At 49.8% G+C, this 16420-nt stretch overlaps 1 protein-coding gene across 13 annotated transcripts in view; it reads right to left on the reverse strand.

The window, feature by feature from the left end:
• PTK2B (protein tyrosine kinase 2 beta) overlaps positions 1–16420 on the reverse strand; it is a 138037-nt gene that overhangs the window by 3475 nt on the left and 118142 nt on the right. For 4 of the 13 annotated variants that reach the window (XM_069575922.1, XM_069575923.1, XM_069575925.1 and 1 more), the window contains 9 exons: positions 15442–15646; positions 12987–13095; positions 11127–11192; positions 9098–9223; positions 4011–4157; positions 3425–3460; positions 3045–3069; positions 803–849; positions 24–161 (listed from right to left, as the gene is read on the reverse strand). In XM_069575922.1, the coding sequence (XP_069432023.1) occupies positions 24–161; positions 803–849; positions 3045–3069; positions 3425–3460; positions 4011–4157; positions 9098–9223; positions 11127–11192; positions 12987–13095; positions 15442–15646 (899 nt within the window). Of the gene's footprint in view, positions 1–23; positions 162–802; positions 850–3038; positions 3070–3424; positions 3461–4010; positions 4158–9097; positions 9224–11126; positions 11193–12986; positions 13096–15441; positions 15647–16420 lie in introns of all 13 variants that reach the window. The other 9 variants (XM_069575919.1, XM_069575921.1, XM_069575920.1 and 6 more) reach the window with 3 other exon arrangements.

Below are 16420 nucleotides of genomic sequence, written 5' to 3' on the forward strand. Positions count from 1 at the left end.
CACGGCTCCTCCCTGGCTCTCACCTTCACCACCACGACGTAGCCCTCAGGAGGCAGCTGGCAGAGCTCATTCTTGAGATCCAGCACGGCCCTCACTAGCTCCATGACGTTGAGGTACACCAGGTCGTCGGTCCGATCCAGGTTGGCTGTGGGCTGGATGGACTGTGGCGGGGAGAGGAGGAGGAGAAGCAGGTGGCCGGAGGGGAGGGTGGCGAGTCAGAGGGACACACTGTTCTTTCCTGGGCATGCACTAGTGGTGCCAACTCAGCCACCAAGACGTATCTCTGAAATAATAGTGCCTGGGCCTGGGTGGGGGGCTGCTTCCCTGCTGCTTCTTGGGCAATGGTTCTTATGTGAGAGTCTGCCTGGGTGTCTTAAAAAAGTGCTGGTGGCCAGCCTCACAGCAAAGCAACTGAACCATCATCTGGGCGTGGGGGCCAGGCCGTGTCAAAGCTCTCAGAGGATTCTCACGGGCTGCCAACACTGAGAACTGCTGCTCCAGAGCGAAGAAAGCAGCAGCTACCCCAGAACACGGGGGTGCAGGGAGCCTGGGGGACCACACCTCCTGCTCCTTGGGACGAGTGAGCCTTCCTCCAGGTCAGGGAGGGGGCTGGTTTTTTTTTTTTTTTTTTTAATGAATTAGCTGTAGACAGGGCACTTGCCCTCTCTGGGCCTCAGCTATATAATGAGGATACAGGACTCGATTCTTTCTGTGGGCCTCTGCAATCTTTGCAGTCCAGGCCTTTAGTCTTGTGGGGCCCTGATTCCAATCCATTACCAGCTTCAGCAGAGCCAGCACATACCTGTGCGCCGAGCCGTGGTGGTTTCTGCGGGGGGGCTGTGAACTCCGCTGCAAAGGGAAGGGGCAATGAGTAGGGGATGTCCTCAGCACCCTGACCCCTCCCTTCATAGGTGCTGATGACCAAGCTCAGCCCTTCTCCACTACTACCAGGAGACCCCAGGGAAATGGGACCTGAAACCCAGGACAATGGAAAGTAACCTCTGGTCTCCCTCGTCCTCTGTACGCAGGGACAGGCACTACTGTCCATTTCAAAGAGAGAAAAAGCCAAAGTCCCCGTGGAGATGGAGTGATGGCGGTGGGTGTTCCAGCACACTGGGCCCTGAGACTCTGACCTTGACTGTCATGAGGGAGAAACCTGCTCTGAAGGCAGCAGGTGATCCTGGAGCCTCACCCAGTGGGTGCAACAGCCACCTATGTGGTAGATTTGTGAAGCTTCCCTATTGCCTGCTGTGTCCATCTGGGGGTCAAGGAAGTGGACTGCTAGAAGCATGCTGTTCTCTGGCCATGCTGTTCTCTGGCCACTCTGATGAACAAAAGACAAACAGGCCGCATGGAACTGCTTGGAGTAACAGTCAGAAGACCTGATTCCACTTTCAACTCTTCCCCCAGAGTGGCGTGAGACTAGGGCAGCTCACTGACAGGCCCCAGGCCTTAAGTGTCATCTGCCAAGTAGGAGGTTTGCTTAGAAGGGCCCTGCAGGAGCCAGATGCCTGGGCTCAGATCTAGGCCCTGCTAATCACTAGCTGCGGAGAAGGCAATGGCACCCCACTCCAGTACTCTTGCCTGGAAAATCCCATGGGCAGAGGAGCCTGGTAGGCTACAGTCCATGGGGTGGCGAAGAGTTGGACACGAATGAGCGGCTTCTCTTTCACTTTTCACTTTCATGCATTAGAGAAGGAAATGGCAACCCACTCCAGTGTTCTTGCCTGGAGAATGCCAGGGACGGGAGCCTGGTGGGCTGCCGTCTATGGGGTCGCACAGAGTCGGACACGACTGAAGCGACTTAGCAGCAGCTGCAGCAATCACTAGCTGTGTGACTTTGGGTAAGTCACTTGCCGTTCCGGTGTATGTTTCATGTCCTTTGTAAAATGGGCATCATGATACATTGTACCCATTGCATAGGAAGGACTGCTGTGGGGTTTAAACTGACATTTTAAAGCACCTGGGGCCAGCGCTTGTCACTGTCTTTGGTGGCGGCCATGGTCACCATCACGGTCATCATCAGCCTCATTCCCCTGGGATGGTGATGAAGCGCCTGGCTCACTGCAGGACTGGGACCTGGGAACCTCTGCAGCAAAGTTTGCACCAGGACAATACAAAGAAACGATATGGGACTAAAAATAGCTCTGTGCATGCCGCAGTTGGGGCAAATGCTGGACCAAAAGATACAAAAAGACAAAAAAGAAACCCAAAATAAAACCCAAGAACCATTTCTGAAGAGCCAGGAGCGAAAAACTGGGTGTTGGGAGCAAAAGCAGGGTACTGCTGAATGCCCCGCTGCACGCACCATCACAGAAGGGCGGGCAAACCACCTAAGCCACCCCTCCTGCATGACGCCTGGATCCACCCCCATCCTCACCCCATGTAAGGAATGAACTCGCCCCTGCCTCTGGGAGCCAGCAAGGGAGCCTGTTTTTGCGTCCTCCTGCAGCTCGCAGCGCAGGAGCCCCAGTAAACTTTGCTTGAATTTCCTGTCAGGCCTCTAGTCAATTTCTGTTAATTGGGAAAGGCCAACATCCTGCCCGGTACCACTCCCTCCCTGCCTTTCAGGGAGGCTCCTGGAGAGACCCTGGGGTCGGGGCAGGGGTGGGTGGGAAAATCAGTTGGCTCCGCCCTCTTCTTGCCCTGCCCTCTTTCTTCCTTCCCTTACTGGGGCCTAGGGAGGCGAAGAGTCATTTGGGAGAGATGCCATGGAGCTACTTTAGAGCTTCCGATAGAGTGGGTGGGAGACAGGAAGGATCACCAAGTCCTCCAAATAAATGCAGCAGAGAGGCGGGAACAGGAGCCATGCCGTGAGAGGGGTGGGGGGCAGCAGTCGGAGCAGGGGTAGAGGTGGAGGATAGGAGGTGGTGTAATATCGACTCCCAAACTGGGCCTCTCTGCACACTCCGAACTCAGGACAGATGTTTCTTTCTATGGCAAATACACTCTGTTTGCTCTCTGCAAGGGACAGGGAAGGCGGCTGCACACAAGATGCCACGCCCAGGGACATTCCCGCCAAGAGGAAGGGTGCTCACACTTACTGTAGCCGGCCTCCTTCTCTGGGGTCTGGAAGGAAGGAAAGAGAAGAGGTCACTGGTGCAGCCCTGGGGGCCACCCACGTACCCCCTTAGCTTGTTCCCGTTCCCCTTGAGAGGTTTGGAGATCATAGCTGCAGGGGGACCTGGGGACTCCCTGACCGGAAGTGACTTGGGGAGGGGGCGGCCTGTGCCAGAGCGGGTGGTGCTAAGAGTGCAGATCAAGTGTGAGCTCAGCAAGGAGCCTCCATGATCAGAGTGAAGTGGGAAAAGGTGCTCTCGTGGTGCGAGGCAGAGAGGGCGAGGTGGGCAGGTGTGGAGTCGGAGGTCCCACTAACTACCCTGCAAGCCCTCCCTCCAGGTAGAGTGCTCTCCCGGTGACTCACCAATGGGGACTTGTCGTTCATGTAAACCATGGGGTCCTGCAGAGGGGGAAAACAAATCAGAGGACTTAGGATTCTATAACCAAAAGCTCCAAGGATGCCTGGAGAGCAGTTCACTCCAGCCAGGTGGGGAGCTGAAAGGGGACAGGATGGCATGGATCTCTCCCAGGGGAGCAAGGTTATCAGAACGTGTTCAGGGGCTTCCCAGCTGGCTCAGCGGTAGAGTCCACCTGCCAATGCAGCAGACACCGGTTTGATCCCTGGTCTTGGAGGATCCCACATGCTGCGGAGCAACTAAGCCCAGGCACCACAACTACTGAGCTTGTGCTCTAGAGCCTGTGAGCCACCACTACTGAAGCCCAAGCTCCCCAAAGCCTGTGCTCTGCAGCAAGCAAAGCCACCGCCATGAGAAGACCGGGCATTGCAACTGTAGAGTAGCTTGGCACAACTAGAGAAAAGCCCGTGTGCAGAAACGAAGACCCAGCACAGCCAAAGATAAAAATATAAGTAAAGTTATTTAAAAAAGAAGGTGTTCAGCAGTGGTGTCGGGGCATGTCCTCTCCCTCCCCTGGCTGGGCTTTCTCCTCACCAGGGCTTTCTCCTCCTGCCTCAGCCACTGGTAATCTTCCACCATCTGCTTCTGCTGCTTGTCCAGCAGTTGCCGCATCTTGAGCCTCTCGGCCTCCCACAGCTGCTGGGCCTCCTCCCGGCTGCTGGGCCGGACGAAGTCCTCCTCCTGGGAGCACAGTGGGGGGAGATGGCAGAGGACACAGTCAGCCCAGTCTCCGCACCCAGGGAGGACAGTCCTCTGGAGAGCCTTGTGGGAGCCACATGCCTTGGCCTCACTGGCCTCAGATCTGCAGCCATCTATGCAGATGGTTATTACTGTTGGCTCCGTCAGCCCCAATCGCATGCAGTGTGTCCGTGAAATGCTGAATCGCAGGGCATAGAGTTTAATAGGTACTGGTTTCAAATCGTCACGTGGCCCGTTAGTACTGTTTTATTTTCAAGTGACTGTCCTAATACTGTTTTCTCAGCTGGCGTGTGTCATGGCTGCTGTCACTGAATTTACATTTAGGAATGCAAAGCCAGCCCTCCGGGAAGCCTTGAGTGCTTAGCTAAAACCGAGATGGCAGGTCTGGAAGCTTCAAGGAGCAGTGGTGTGTGGTCCCCCAAACCTGTCCACTGAAGGGTGGAGCCTGAAAGAAGGAGCAAGAGCGTGCACCCATCTGATCGTGCCTTTTTTATCAGAAGATACTAGTTATTTGGGCTTCCCCATCCTAGTTATGGATGGCTCAGACAGTAAAGTGTCTGCCTGCAATGCGGGGGACCTGGGTTTGATCCCTGGGTTGGGACGATCTTCTGAAGAAGGAAATGGCAACCCACTCCAGTACTCTTGCCTGGAAAATTCCATGGATGGAGGAGCCTGGTAGGCTATAGTCCATGGGGTCGCAAAGAGTCCGACACGACTGAGCGACTTCACTTTCAGTTTCTGTGGCTCAGAAGGTAAAGAATCTTTCTGCATCATTCTCTTGATTAAGAAACTAGCCTGGATTATGACACCAAAGGTTAAAAGAGATGCATGAGCTAAGAGATAAAGTGAAGCACAAAATTTAAAGAAATAAGGATCTATGGATATGCAATAAGTGGTTCCTCTCCTGAGTTTTATTAATCTAACCCCATTTCAACTCATTTGTGGGGCTTTGGACTATTCATAGTTCTCCCTGTTATTTCTCCCTGCATGTTTCCCTTTCCTATTATTTCTCTTCCCTCAATCTTCCCCAGGGTTTCATTTATATAAATATCTGCTCAGTCCCTTTAAACTGGCTTGCTTTTTTCTGCTGCACAAGATTACCTGGGTCTCCTGGACATATGAGTGTTACCAGCATTCTTTTGATTGTGTAAAGCCTGGGGTGACCTTTGCTGGGGGCAGGTGACCTTTCTATGACGTTGAGGTCCGCAAGCTGCTCAGATCCCTTTCTTTGAACTGGCCCGTTTACATACAAGTCACTTACATAAAATGCTAAAAATGATTCTCAGTCTACTTTAACAAGCCATAATCTCTGCCAAGCCTCTAAAAAAGATTATCTCCACTAAAGTCTCTAAACAGCATGGTTTGAAAATAGTGACACTGGTGTGTTTTTCCTAGGCTGTCGGCTACAATAACTGCTCTCAATTTCTAACAATACTTCTCCTTATAAGATGTCTTGCTGAAATAGTCCTTGTTCATTACGCTAGTCAACGACTGTTTATTGAGCAACTACTGTGTGGCAGGGACAGGGCTGGGCCAGGCTGGGCTGGGAGGGCAGTGATGGTTAAATACGCAGTGTCCTTCCTGTTTTCATGAGGCTATGGAACCAATTGCAGACTGGGGTTGCTCAGCCTTAGCACTATTAACATTGGGGCCAGATGATTCCTTATTGGGGAAAGACTTCCTGTAACCTGTAGGATGCTTACAGCAACCCCACTCACTAGAAGCCTACAACACCTCCCCTGTTGTAACAAAAATGTCTCCACACATTACCAAATGTCCACCCAGAGTTGACTTACTGAGTTAGACCTTATGTTAAACTAATCTGTGGACATGGTGTGGGGGAGGAGGGTGGGATGAGCTGGGAGACTGGGATTGACATGTGTGCACTGATAACCAGTGGGAAGCCGCTGAACAGCACAGGGAGCCTGGCTCAGTGCTCTGTGATGACCCAGAGGGGTAGGATGGGCTGGGGAGGTCTGAGAAGGAGGGGATATATGTATGCCATAGCTGATTCACTTCATTGTACAACACTGTAAAGCAACTATACCTATCCCAATTAAAAAATAAAAGCAAATTTCAGAACATAAGACCATTTTATCATCATAGGATTGATAAAATACATAAGATTTACTTAATAAAGGCTTATGCCCCGCAAATGAAAGGGTTTTAAGGCTGTAAGTATCCTCAGTTAAATGCCAGCATGTGCAAACACAATGGTGTGTCTATATCAGGCTATTGGCAAATCATGACAAATAGGAACTAAGTGTCAAACGTTCTGAATATAGCATTAGGAATCTCCAGGTAAGGAAAATGTATGGACGGAGGAAGACTAGAGTAGATACTGACAGGAGGAGTTTCCAGACTCAAGAAAACACTTTGTAGTTTTGAAATTGCCAAATAAGATTCCTATCACTCAGATGTCTAGTATGCCCCAGGCTTGATCACCATCTGACCAAATATTTTAACATATATTGGTGGATGTATTCCTATGTCTTCCAATTTTCTAATAAAACTCAAGAAGCAAATGAGACTTTAAAAAAAAAACTGGATCTCTTTAGGGCTTACTGTCCAAAGTATACTTCAAGAATTCTTATCAGGCAATGAATGCTTACACTGCTGGTCATTTTTAAGAGGAATTAGACCCTTGGGGTGTTTTAAAAAGACTCTGATAAGCTGTGACCCCTTCCAGGAATTGACTCTTCATTCTGCCAGGCCTATTTCTATTGTAATTAAACAGCTCCTGCACTCATCGTAAGCGTCCCATCATTCAATCTGGGCCCCAACTCATGCTTCTGCCTACCTCATCCCCTGGGACCCTTCTAATTTTTCCCATCCATTGAGGCCCAACTGCAAAAAAAAAAAAAAAAAAAAGAAGCTGGAAAGAGTTGTTTTACTCTCTGAACTTCTTCTGCAAGTTGGCTGTACCTCTGTGTGCTACTCACAGCTCTCTGGTTTACATTATAGGCAACCATCTGCCCTGTTCCTTCTGGCTGATGGTAAGTTCACTGAAGGCAATTTTCCCTTCAGCACCTAGGACAGCGCCCAGCAAAGTGTCCCTTAAAAAAAAAAAAGGTGCTGTTTACTAAACTGTTGTTTTAAACTTCAATTGTGAGGTCTTCAAGAGGGAGACTGCTGCCATCCTGACTCCGGAATTGAATCCCACAGATTCTCAGATGAGTCAGGCAATAGAGTTAGTCACTAGAAAAGTTGTTTTTGTGGGAAAACCATCTCTGATTTTCGTTAAATGCTGTCAAATGCTTTGCAGGGAGTCTATTATACCTTTTCAGCATTCTACCTGGAAGAGGCTTTCTCGGTGTTTCTGATGCATACCATAAGATGGAGTTTGTATTTTTAACTTTTTTCTTTTTTGCTTATTTTAAGAAATGCTTATTATGTTCTTTTTATGTTCATAGGCTTTCCTATGGCAAGTACATCTAAACCCCTGACACAAAAGGCCCTTTTTCCTGCTGCACAGTTTGTCTTTATGGAAGGGAACAAAGACCTTTTGGTGAATCAGGGGTTAGACAAAGGCAGTGCCGACCCTCAAATGTGCAAAACACTTTCTTTCTGAAAGGGCATATTTTAAAGCCAAACTCACTAAAACCCAATTAATTATGAATAAAGAGTTAAGAGCAGGAGAGAGAAGTTGAGCACTACCTAAAAGAGAGTGCATGCTTACAGATGCAGTTTTATTATCGTTGAGTATATGCTAAGACATAAATTGGTTAAACTAATGTAAAAAAGAAAAATGAGCTAGGTCAGGGGAAAACCTATTCCACTAAGCCCTCACTGCCTTGAATTCGAAGTTATTTTAATCACTTCAAAGTTTTACTAAATTAAGAAAAACAGCAAGGATATCTCAACATACTTTCCTACATTTTTGTATATCTATTGTAATGGAAATGTAGTCGCCCCCAATTTTTAAGAGTTCTGTATACCTGAGTCTGAAATATGATGCATGGTTACAGAGTTAGAGCTAAAGTAATAAGGGTTTTAGTCTGTTATATCACATATCAAGACTCAGTTCAGTGAAATATATCAAATGCTCATGGCAACTGACCATGGGGGCCATTTGTTTTGAAGGAGGAAAAGATGGATGGGGACTAGTAACAAGTGGACAAGCAAAGGTGCACTTTTTTTTTTTAAAGGAGACATGACAATTAGAAGCTAGTTTCCAGGTGGTGCAGTGGTAGAAATCCACCTGTCAATGCAGGAGACTCAGGTTCGATCCCTGGATCAGGAAGATCCTCTGGAGGAGGAAATGGCAACCTACTCCAGTGTTCTTGGGGGGAAATCCCATGGACAGAGGAGCCTGGAGGGCTACAGTCCATGTGGTTGCAAAGAGTTAGACATGAGTGAGTGACTGAGCGACCGACAATGAAATACTCAAGGCTTCATTGGTAGTTGACAACAAAGAGGTGACTGGGGAGGGTATGGCTTAGCCCTATGCTAGTCCCCAAGTTTGTTCTCACATAGCAGCAACTTTTGCAAAGCAGCAGGAGTGGCAACCACAAGGCAGACTTTCCTTTGACTGAGGAGAAGTTGAACAATCACAACAATCAGGCAGGAGGAAGGGCAGAGCGGGGCAAGACCTCCAGGATCTTTTACTTTCTGGCACCATCAGGCTTCCTTGCCCTCTGCTCATGAGCTTTCACACTGTCACCAGGGCTGAGGGAAGGCCACAGCATCAGAGTAGGGATGGGGCAGGTCTGGGTTCAGCTGGAGTCTCAAGGGCAGTGCCTGGCTTGGCCCCCAAACTCTGTTGTTTGTAGAGGTGCAGGAGGCACAGAGCCCCGCTGTGGCTGACTGGTGTAGGGAGGGCACCTCCTGAGCCTGAGGATGCAGGGTTCCCAGTATCCCAGGCACCTCCCTCCAGCAGCCTCCTTGTCCTGGCCGGGACCCAGCATGCAGATTCCTCTTACCCGCATGCTGTGGCGCTTGAAGACATTGTGCCGGTGGAGAGGTGGGGTGTGCAGCGAGTTTACAGGAGATGGATACTCCATAGGGCTGGTGAGCGTGGGTGAGCTGGCACACAGACCCTCAGGGACCTATTCAGGAGAAGCAGAGGAGCACCAGGCACGGGGACAAGGCAAGAAGGTGGACAGTTAGCTGCTACGAACACGAGCACAGAGAAACGACACAGGAGCTCCATGGGAGAAACGGGACTTGCGCTCCAGGAGCTTACAAAGAACAAAGTGTGGGCGTTTCACTGGTACTGTTTGGGAGACGTGGCAGAGCGACATACACAGCTCTTGGCTAGAAGTCAGCACAGACATGGTGGTTGTTCTTCCATCTAATAACCGTTCCCGTGATGCTGTGCATACCATAGGTCCACAGGTGGCGCTGACCTACTGACTCCATGTCCTCCTTCAGGACTCTCCAGGGGAAAGTCATCATTGTGTTAGAAACTGACAGATACTGTTAACCCACAAGTATGTGTGTACGGGCTTCCCTGATGGCTCAGTGGTAAAGAATTTGCCTACAATGCAGAAGACATGGGTTTGATCCGGGGTTGGGAAGATTCCTTGGAGAAGGAAATGATAACTCACTCCAGTATTCTTGCCTGGGAAATCCCAAGGACAGAGGAGCCTGGCGGGCTACAGTCCATCAGGATGCAAAAAAGTTGGACATGACTGAGCAACTAAAACAAACAAACATATACGTGTATATATATGTTGTTGTTTAGTTGCTAAGTCATGTCTGACTCTTTTGTAACCCCCATGGACTATAGTCCACCAGGCTCCTCTATCCCTGGGATTTCCCAGGCAAGAATACTGGAGTGGGTTGCCATTTCCTCCTCCAGGTATCTTCCTGATCCAGGAATCAAACACACATCTCCTGAATTGCAGGCAGATTCTTTACCACTGAGCCCACAGGGAAGTCTATATATATATACACACACATTTTTAAAACCACTATTTTGGGACTTCACAGGCAGTCCCATGGTTAAGACTTCACCTTCCAATGCAGGGGGTTTGGGCTCAATCCCTGGTCAGGGAGCTAAGATCCCACGTGCCTCATGGCCCAAAAACCAAAACATAAAAAATGGAAGCAATATCGTAACAAATTGGACAAAGACTTTAGAAATGGTTCACATTAAAAAAAAATCTTCAAAAAAATAAAACCCACTATTTTAAACAGCACAAAGGGGTATATTTCTTTCTAGGGATATCGCTCCTGTCTTCTGCCTTGAGGTTTGTTTTCTTTTTCTTTTTTTCATATGAAGATGGTATGTCTATTTGTTCCTGGTTAGGCTTGTTTTGGCTCAGGAGCATTTCCTTGACCACAGGACACCAAATGAAGAAGCACCAAATAAAAGACACTGTTTCCATTTTTAAAGGAGGGACTCTGAGCTGAGGGATAAAAAGGAAGAAAAGAGAGGGGGCCCCTGGCTCCTTCTGACTTAGATGCAACAGAGAGACACAGGACAGAGACATCCTGAGGGGGACCAACAGCTTGGGCAGGTCCTGTGGTTGGTAACCATGGAGGTGTTGGGGGGGGGGCGGGGAAGCACAGGGGGAACCCTGCTCTCTCTCCATCAGCTACTGAGGTTTTCAGCAGGGGCCCTGCAGGGAGCCCCAGTGAGCAGCTCCATTCTCTGGGGAGCATCAATGGTCCCTAGCTGCCTAGATTCCTTTTCAGAGGCTCTGCTCAGGGCTGGGGAGGCCAGGAATAGAGACTTAGCTGTAGGCGGGCGCACGCAGCAGCCAATACTGTGGGCAGACAGATGTGGGTTGAAGTCGTCTTAACTGAGGACAACCTGGTAGAGGTTCAGTTAGATTCTTTGATCTCTGGCACTTTGAGTTTTAGTTCTTTTCTGGGTACTAAAGAAGAACTGCTTCCACTGCCTGAGCAGATAGGACTGCTGCTCTGCTAAGGCACGAGGATGGAAATTCAGGAAGGACAGAGATGAGGCCTGCACTTCCCCAGCCCTCCAGTTTACGTGTTTACCTGGAATTGCAGCTTGGGTGCCAGGAGGTTGGTTTGTGGAGGGGGTCTGTACTTGGGTCGGCTGGGCTGCAGAGAGAACATGGAGATGAGTCAGTCCCTCATTCTGTCCTCTTGAGAGAGCACAGCTCACCAAGGGGAATATCAGGTAGGAGTTGGGTCAGCCTTGTTCAGGATGGTGAAGATGAGGGACAGAGTAATCACTAAACTCATTCATGTCCGCTAACTGTGCATCTATCACTGCTGAGTGATATGAGGCCAGTGGCCTTCCTTCTGGAGGTCACTGCTAACTGGAGGCATTGCCAGTCTCTGTGTAGCCTCTCTGCATGTGCCAGGCATCCTGGAGTGTGAAGTCAACTATGGCTTAGGAAGCATTACTATGAACAAAGCTAGTGGAGGTGATGAAATTCCAGCTGAGTTATTTCAAATCTTAAAAGATGATGCTGTTAAAGTGCTGCACTCAATATGCCAGCAAATTTGGAAAACTCATCAGTGTCCATAGTACTGGAAAAGATCAGTTTTTCAATCCCAAAAAGGGGGTGTGTCAAAGAATGTTGAAACTATCGCACAGTTGCACTCATTTCACAAGCTAGCAAGGTAATGCTCAAAATCCTTCAAGCTAGGCTTCAACAGTATGTGAACCCTGGATGTGCAGAGTTTGCCAAATCAGTAATCAGGAGCTGCAGACATCCAGAGGTGAGTCATGGAGGCCCAGGCGTCCACAGCAGCTTCCTGGAGGTGATGAAACCTGAGCTGGGCCTGACTGCGGGAAGGTACAGGGCACAGCAGATCAGGGGGACCTCGGAAAGAGGCCCAGCACCCACAGGGCTTTGTTATGAACTGAATGTTTGTTCCCCCACCCCCACCCCACCCACCCCATTCATATGTTGAAGTCTTAACCCCCCAGGTGATGGTGTTTGGAGGTGGGGCCTTTGGGAGGTAATTAGGATCAGATGAGGTAACAAGGGTAGGACTCCTATGATTCTTATTAGTAGTAGCATTAATAAACTTCCCAGGTGGTGGTAAAGAACTCGCCTGCCTATACAGGAGAATAAGAGATGTGGATTCAATCCCTGGGTAGGGAAAATCCCCTAGAGGAGGCCATGGGGAGGCCATGGCAACCCACTCCAGTATTCTTGCCTGGAGAATCCTATGGACAGAGGATCCCTGCAGGCTACAGTCCATGGAGTGGCAAAGAGTCAGACATGACTGAAGCAACTTAGCATGCAGTCGTATTAATAACAATAACAGACACCAGTGCTCACTCTCCCCACCATGTGAGGACATGTGAGAAGGACACTTCTGCCATCCAGGAAGACAGTCCTCACCAGACACCTTGATCTTGGATTTCCCAGCCTCCATGCTGTCTGTGTGTAAGCTGCCCAGCCTGTAGTATCTTGTATGGCAGCCCAAGCTGACTTCTACAGACATGGTCCCACCCATCTAATAGTGGGGCAGAAGGGCACTGGCTCCTGTGCCCAGAGATGCCATGGACATCAGAGGCTGGACTTCAGCGCTCCCCATCACGTACCTTCAAGGGAATCTAATTTGTCCCTAAAAACACCAAAAGGGAAAGTGCTACTGTCTCCCGAGGGAAATGTTTCCAGGGTGACTGCCTGCTCCAGCAGCCCCACAAGGTGCATGCTCTCTGGCTGTCTCAGGGTCCATCTGCCGAGGTGACTGATGGGGGCTGACCTCAGGGCTGATGGATGGTTGGGTGGAAGGGCTGAGAAGACACAGGGCCCATCTGACTGCCACTGTAAGGGGAGCTGCACAGTCAGATCTGGGAGGGGCTGGACAGGGTCCCTGCTCTGCTGTGATTCATGGGGCCAATGGGGCCAATGAATTCGGGGCTTGGCTCACCTTGGGTGGGGGTTCCTGGAAGGGTGTGGGCTCTAAGATTTTGGGAGGTCGGTAGCGAGCGTTCCTCTCCTGCTCTAAGGCGATGTCCTTCTCCATCTGGTAAATGTCACTGCCAGGAAGTCAGGTCAGATAAGGAGATAGAAACAAGGTCAGATACATTCCTGGGGGCTCCCCTCTGTGCTCCACTGTGGCCGGGATCCTACTCCCAAGTCTCCCATGTCCTTTGCAGGTGGCACTGGGGAGATCCCTAGGAGACAGGCCACAGTATCGTGGACCCTGCAGCCGCCCCAACCTATGCATTCCTGGTATGTGCTAACGGGAAAGGGCCATGGATTTCCTCCCAGGTTAGCTGAATGCACGCTTCTTGCCTTTTTTTTCTTTTACCCAACAGTGTTCCCAACCTGGGAATCACACACCTCCAAGGACTCAAATAAAGGCAGGGGGTCCATGAATCCACAAGTGTACCAAGCACTGTCTGCAGACAGGGATTGTGTGTTGTTGAAATACATTTCTAGGCCCAAGATGGAGCTGCCTCTGCCCCAGGGGTAGCATCAGCAGGTCAAAATGCAGATAACTTTTGCGTCCTTCTAAATGCTATGCTTTATCAGAATCAAAGTACCATCCCAAATGCCAACCCAAATACCAATCCAAATGCCAATTCAGCTTTATGTGCTTAGTTGCTCAGTAGTGTCTGACTCTTTGCAACTCCATGGACTGCAACCTGCCACACTTCTCTGTCCATGCAGACTCTCCAGGCAAGAATGCTGGAGTGGGTTGCCATGTCCTCCTCCAGGGGATCTTCCCAACCCAGGGATTGAACCCAGGTTTCCTGCATTACAGGCAGATTTTTTTAATCATCTCAGCCACTAGGGAAGCCCATTCAGCTTTATATTTGTTTCCTATTCCCTATTCATTCTCTAATTATCTCTTCTTTATTCCTTATTCTTTATCCTATAAAAGTGTCCTACCTTCCGCTCCCATTTGCCACTGCTCTGGCCCTTGGAAATGGAGATGGCCACTTCACGCAGTGTTAAAAATTGTCTGTATCACTTAAATTGCCTTGTTTAATCATTTTAAACAGTACTGTGCTGTGCTTAGTTGCTCAGTCATGTCCAGCTTTTTGCGACCCCATGGACTGTAGCCCCCTACTAGGCTCCTCTGTCCATGGGGATTCTCTAGGCAAGAATACTGGAGTGGGTTGCCATGCCCTCCTCCAGGGGATCTTCCCAATCCAGGGATTGGACCCAGGTCTCCTGCATTGCAGGTGGATTCTTTATCATCTGAGCCACCAGAGAAGCCCTAAACAGTACTACTAAACATATAATATTTGGTACCATGTTTCAGATTTATATGCATTCTATTGTGTGCAATACAAAAATTCATGATACAGCTTGTTTATAGAGCCCTACCTATAAACAAATGCACTATCATTCTGAGAAATGAATATTTCCTGCCATATCAGTAAACAAGGATGTCACAGTCATCAGCAATTGCCTCCACCATGGATAGTGAGCTGGTGAGCCCTGAGGGAACTCAGGAAGGAAAGAAAACCTGCCATCTAGGAGCCATCAAACTGCAGCCACTCCCTACGGTAAGCCCTGAGGAAACTCAGGATGTGAAAACACAGTATACTGGCCCCAGAGAGCTGAGATGCAGATCAAAGGAATGATTCCAGTGAGCCCAGACTCTCGGATTTTCCCATACATAGAAAAGCACTCAATGCTTTAACTTGGGTATCTGGTTTTCTTTAATTAACAATAATTGTTTGCTGTTCAGACAACCTGCCCTTTGTTGCAAAACTTCTATATAAGCTGGCTCCCCCTTCACCTCTTCCGAGCAGTTTCTCAGAGCTATTTGAAATGTTGTCTCCCAGGCTGCAGTCCTCATTTTGCCTGCAACAAAACTTAACTCCCAGCTCTCACACTGTGCAAATTTTTTTCAAAGATTCCCATTGTCCGGACCTGGGATTCCCAGCCTCTCCTGTGGTGCCTTCCCAAGTGGCAGTTTCTGGGGATGATTTTCTAAAAAAAATGCCCACAAGTTGCCTACAGTATTTAAAGCTGTAGTATTTAATGTTAATTAAGCATTGGGTTCCTTAAAATAGGAGCTAGCAAACTAGGCCCACAGGCCAAATATAGCCCCCAAACCTATTTTTATGTGGCCCCAAATGGTAAAGAATCTGCCTGTAATGCAGGAGACCCTAGTTTGATCCCTGAGTCAGAAAGATCCACTGGAGAAGGGGATGGCTACCTACTTCAGTGTTCTTGCCAGGGAAATGTCATGGACAGAAGGGCCTGGTGGGCTACAGTTCATGGGGTCACAAAGAGTTGGACATGACTTAGTGACTGAGCACACACACATGGCTATAAACCTCTATGTGCTGCTAAAGAGGAGACTTGCTCTCAGGGGGCCCTGGGCTTGCAGTCCTCCACCCCACACCTGTCTCCTTGCTCACCTGAGGCTGCACACGAGCTCGGTGAAGCGGGGTCGTTCACTGGGGTCATAGTCCCAGCAGCGGGTCATGAGGGTGTAGAGAATGGGCGGGCAGAGGTCAGGCTTGGGCAGCCGGTCCCCCTTTTCCAGCACCCCAATGACATCCTTGTTCTCCAACCAGAAGAAGGGCTGCTTTCCGAAGCTCAGGATTTCCCACATGCACACAGCTGCAGGCGGGAGGAGAGGGCTCAGGGCCCGTGCTGAGGGGACTCGAACCTGGAGAGGGAGCCCACCCTCTCCAGAGATAGCCGTGCGGTCAACACTCAGTGCCTGCTGGGGACCGCCCTGTGTTCCTCTCTCTCCTCTATAGATAGCATTCTGGGGGTCCTGCCCATGTGGTGGTCTGCTAAGGGACCAATCGCCTATGACTGTAAGTGAACTAAGCTCCCATACCCAGGCCCTTTCCACATGGAGCTGTTAGGGTTCTGGAGAAGGGGACCGTCAAAGGAACTTCACTGGGACCACCAGGAGGGAGTGACGCCTCCATCAGAAAGCTGGCATACAAAGCCTATGTGCTTGCTGCCTGTGTGATCACGAGCAAGCCCCTGACTCGCTGAGCCTCAGTTTCCTTGTCGGGAAAATGGGAAGAAGAATGATGAGATTGTACTGGGCAGGCTGTGGAGACCTGAGACAGAGGATCTACATGGCTGTGTGCCTTTTAAGTGGCTGTCCATCACTTGGTTTTCCTCTCTCCTCACCCTGCACCTTCTTCTGAGAAGAGCTCAGCTCTGCCTTTGAGGCTCCCCTGTGGGGTGGCCTCACCTCAGTCCTGGGGCTGTTTTGGGAGCTCACGCTCATATCAAGAGCCTTTTCCATGAAGATGAATGCTGGCTGGCCCTTAGCTCGTGTCACCCCCAATCCACCACTGACTCCCCACCTCCGGGACTCCTCAGTGGTGGCAGCAAAACAGAACCCGAGGGTCCATACCCCTGCTTTTTGTG

Source organism: Ovis canadensis, chromosome 2 (genome assembly GCF_042477335.2).
Source record: "Ovis canadensis isolate MfBH-ARS-UI-01 breed Bighorn chromosome 2, ARS-UI_OviCan_v2, whole genome shotgun sequence".
In the NCBI taxonomy this organism is placed as follows: domain Eukaryota; kingdom Metazoa; phylum Chordata; class Mammalia; order Artiodactyla; family Bovidae; genus Ovis; species Ovis canadensis.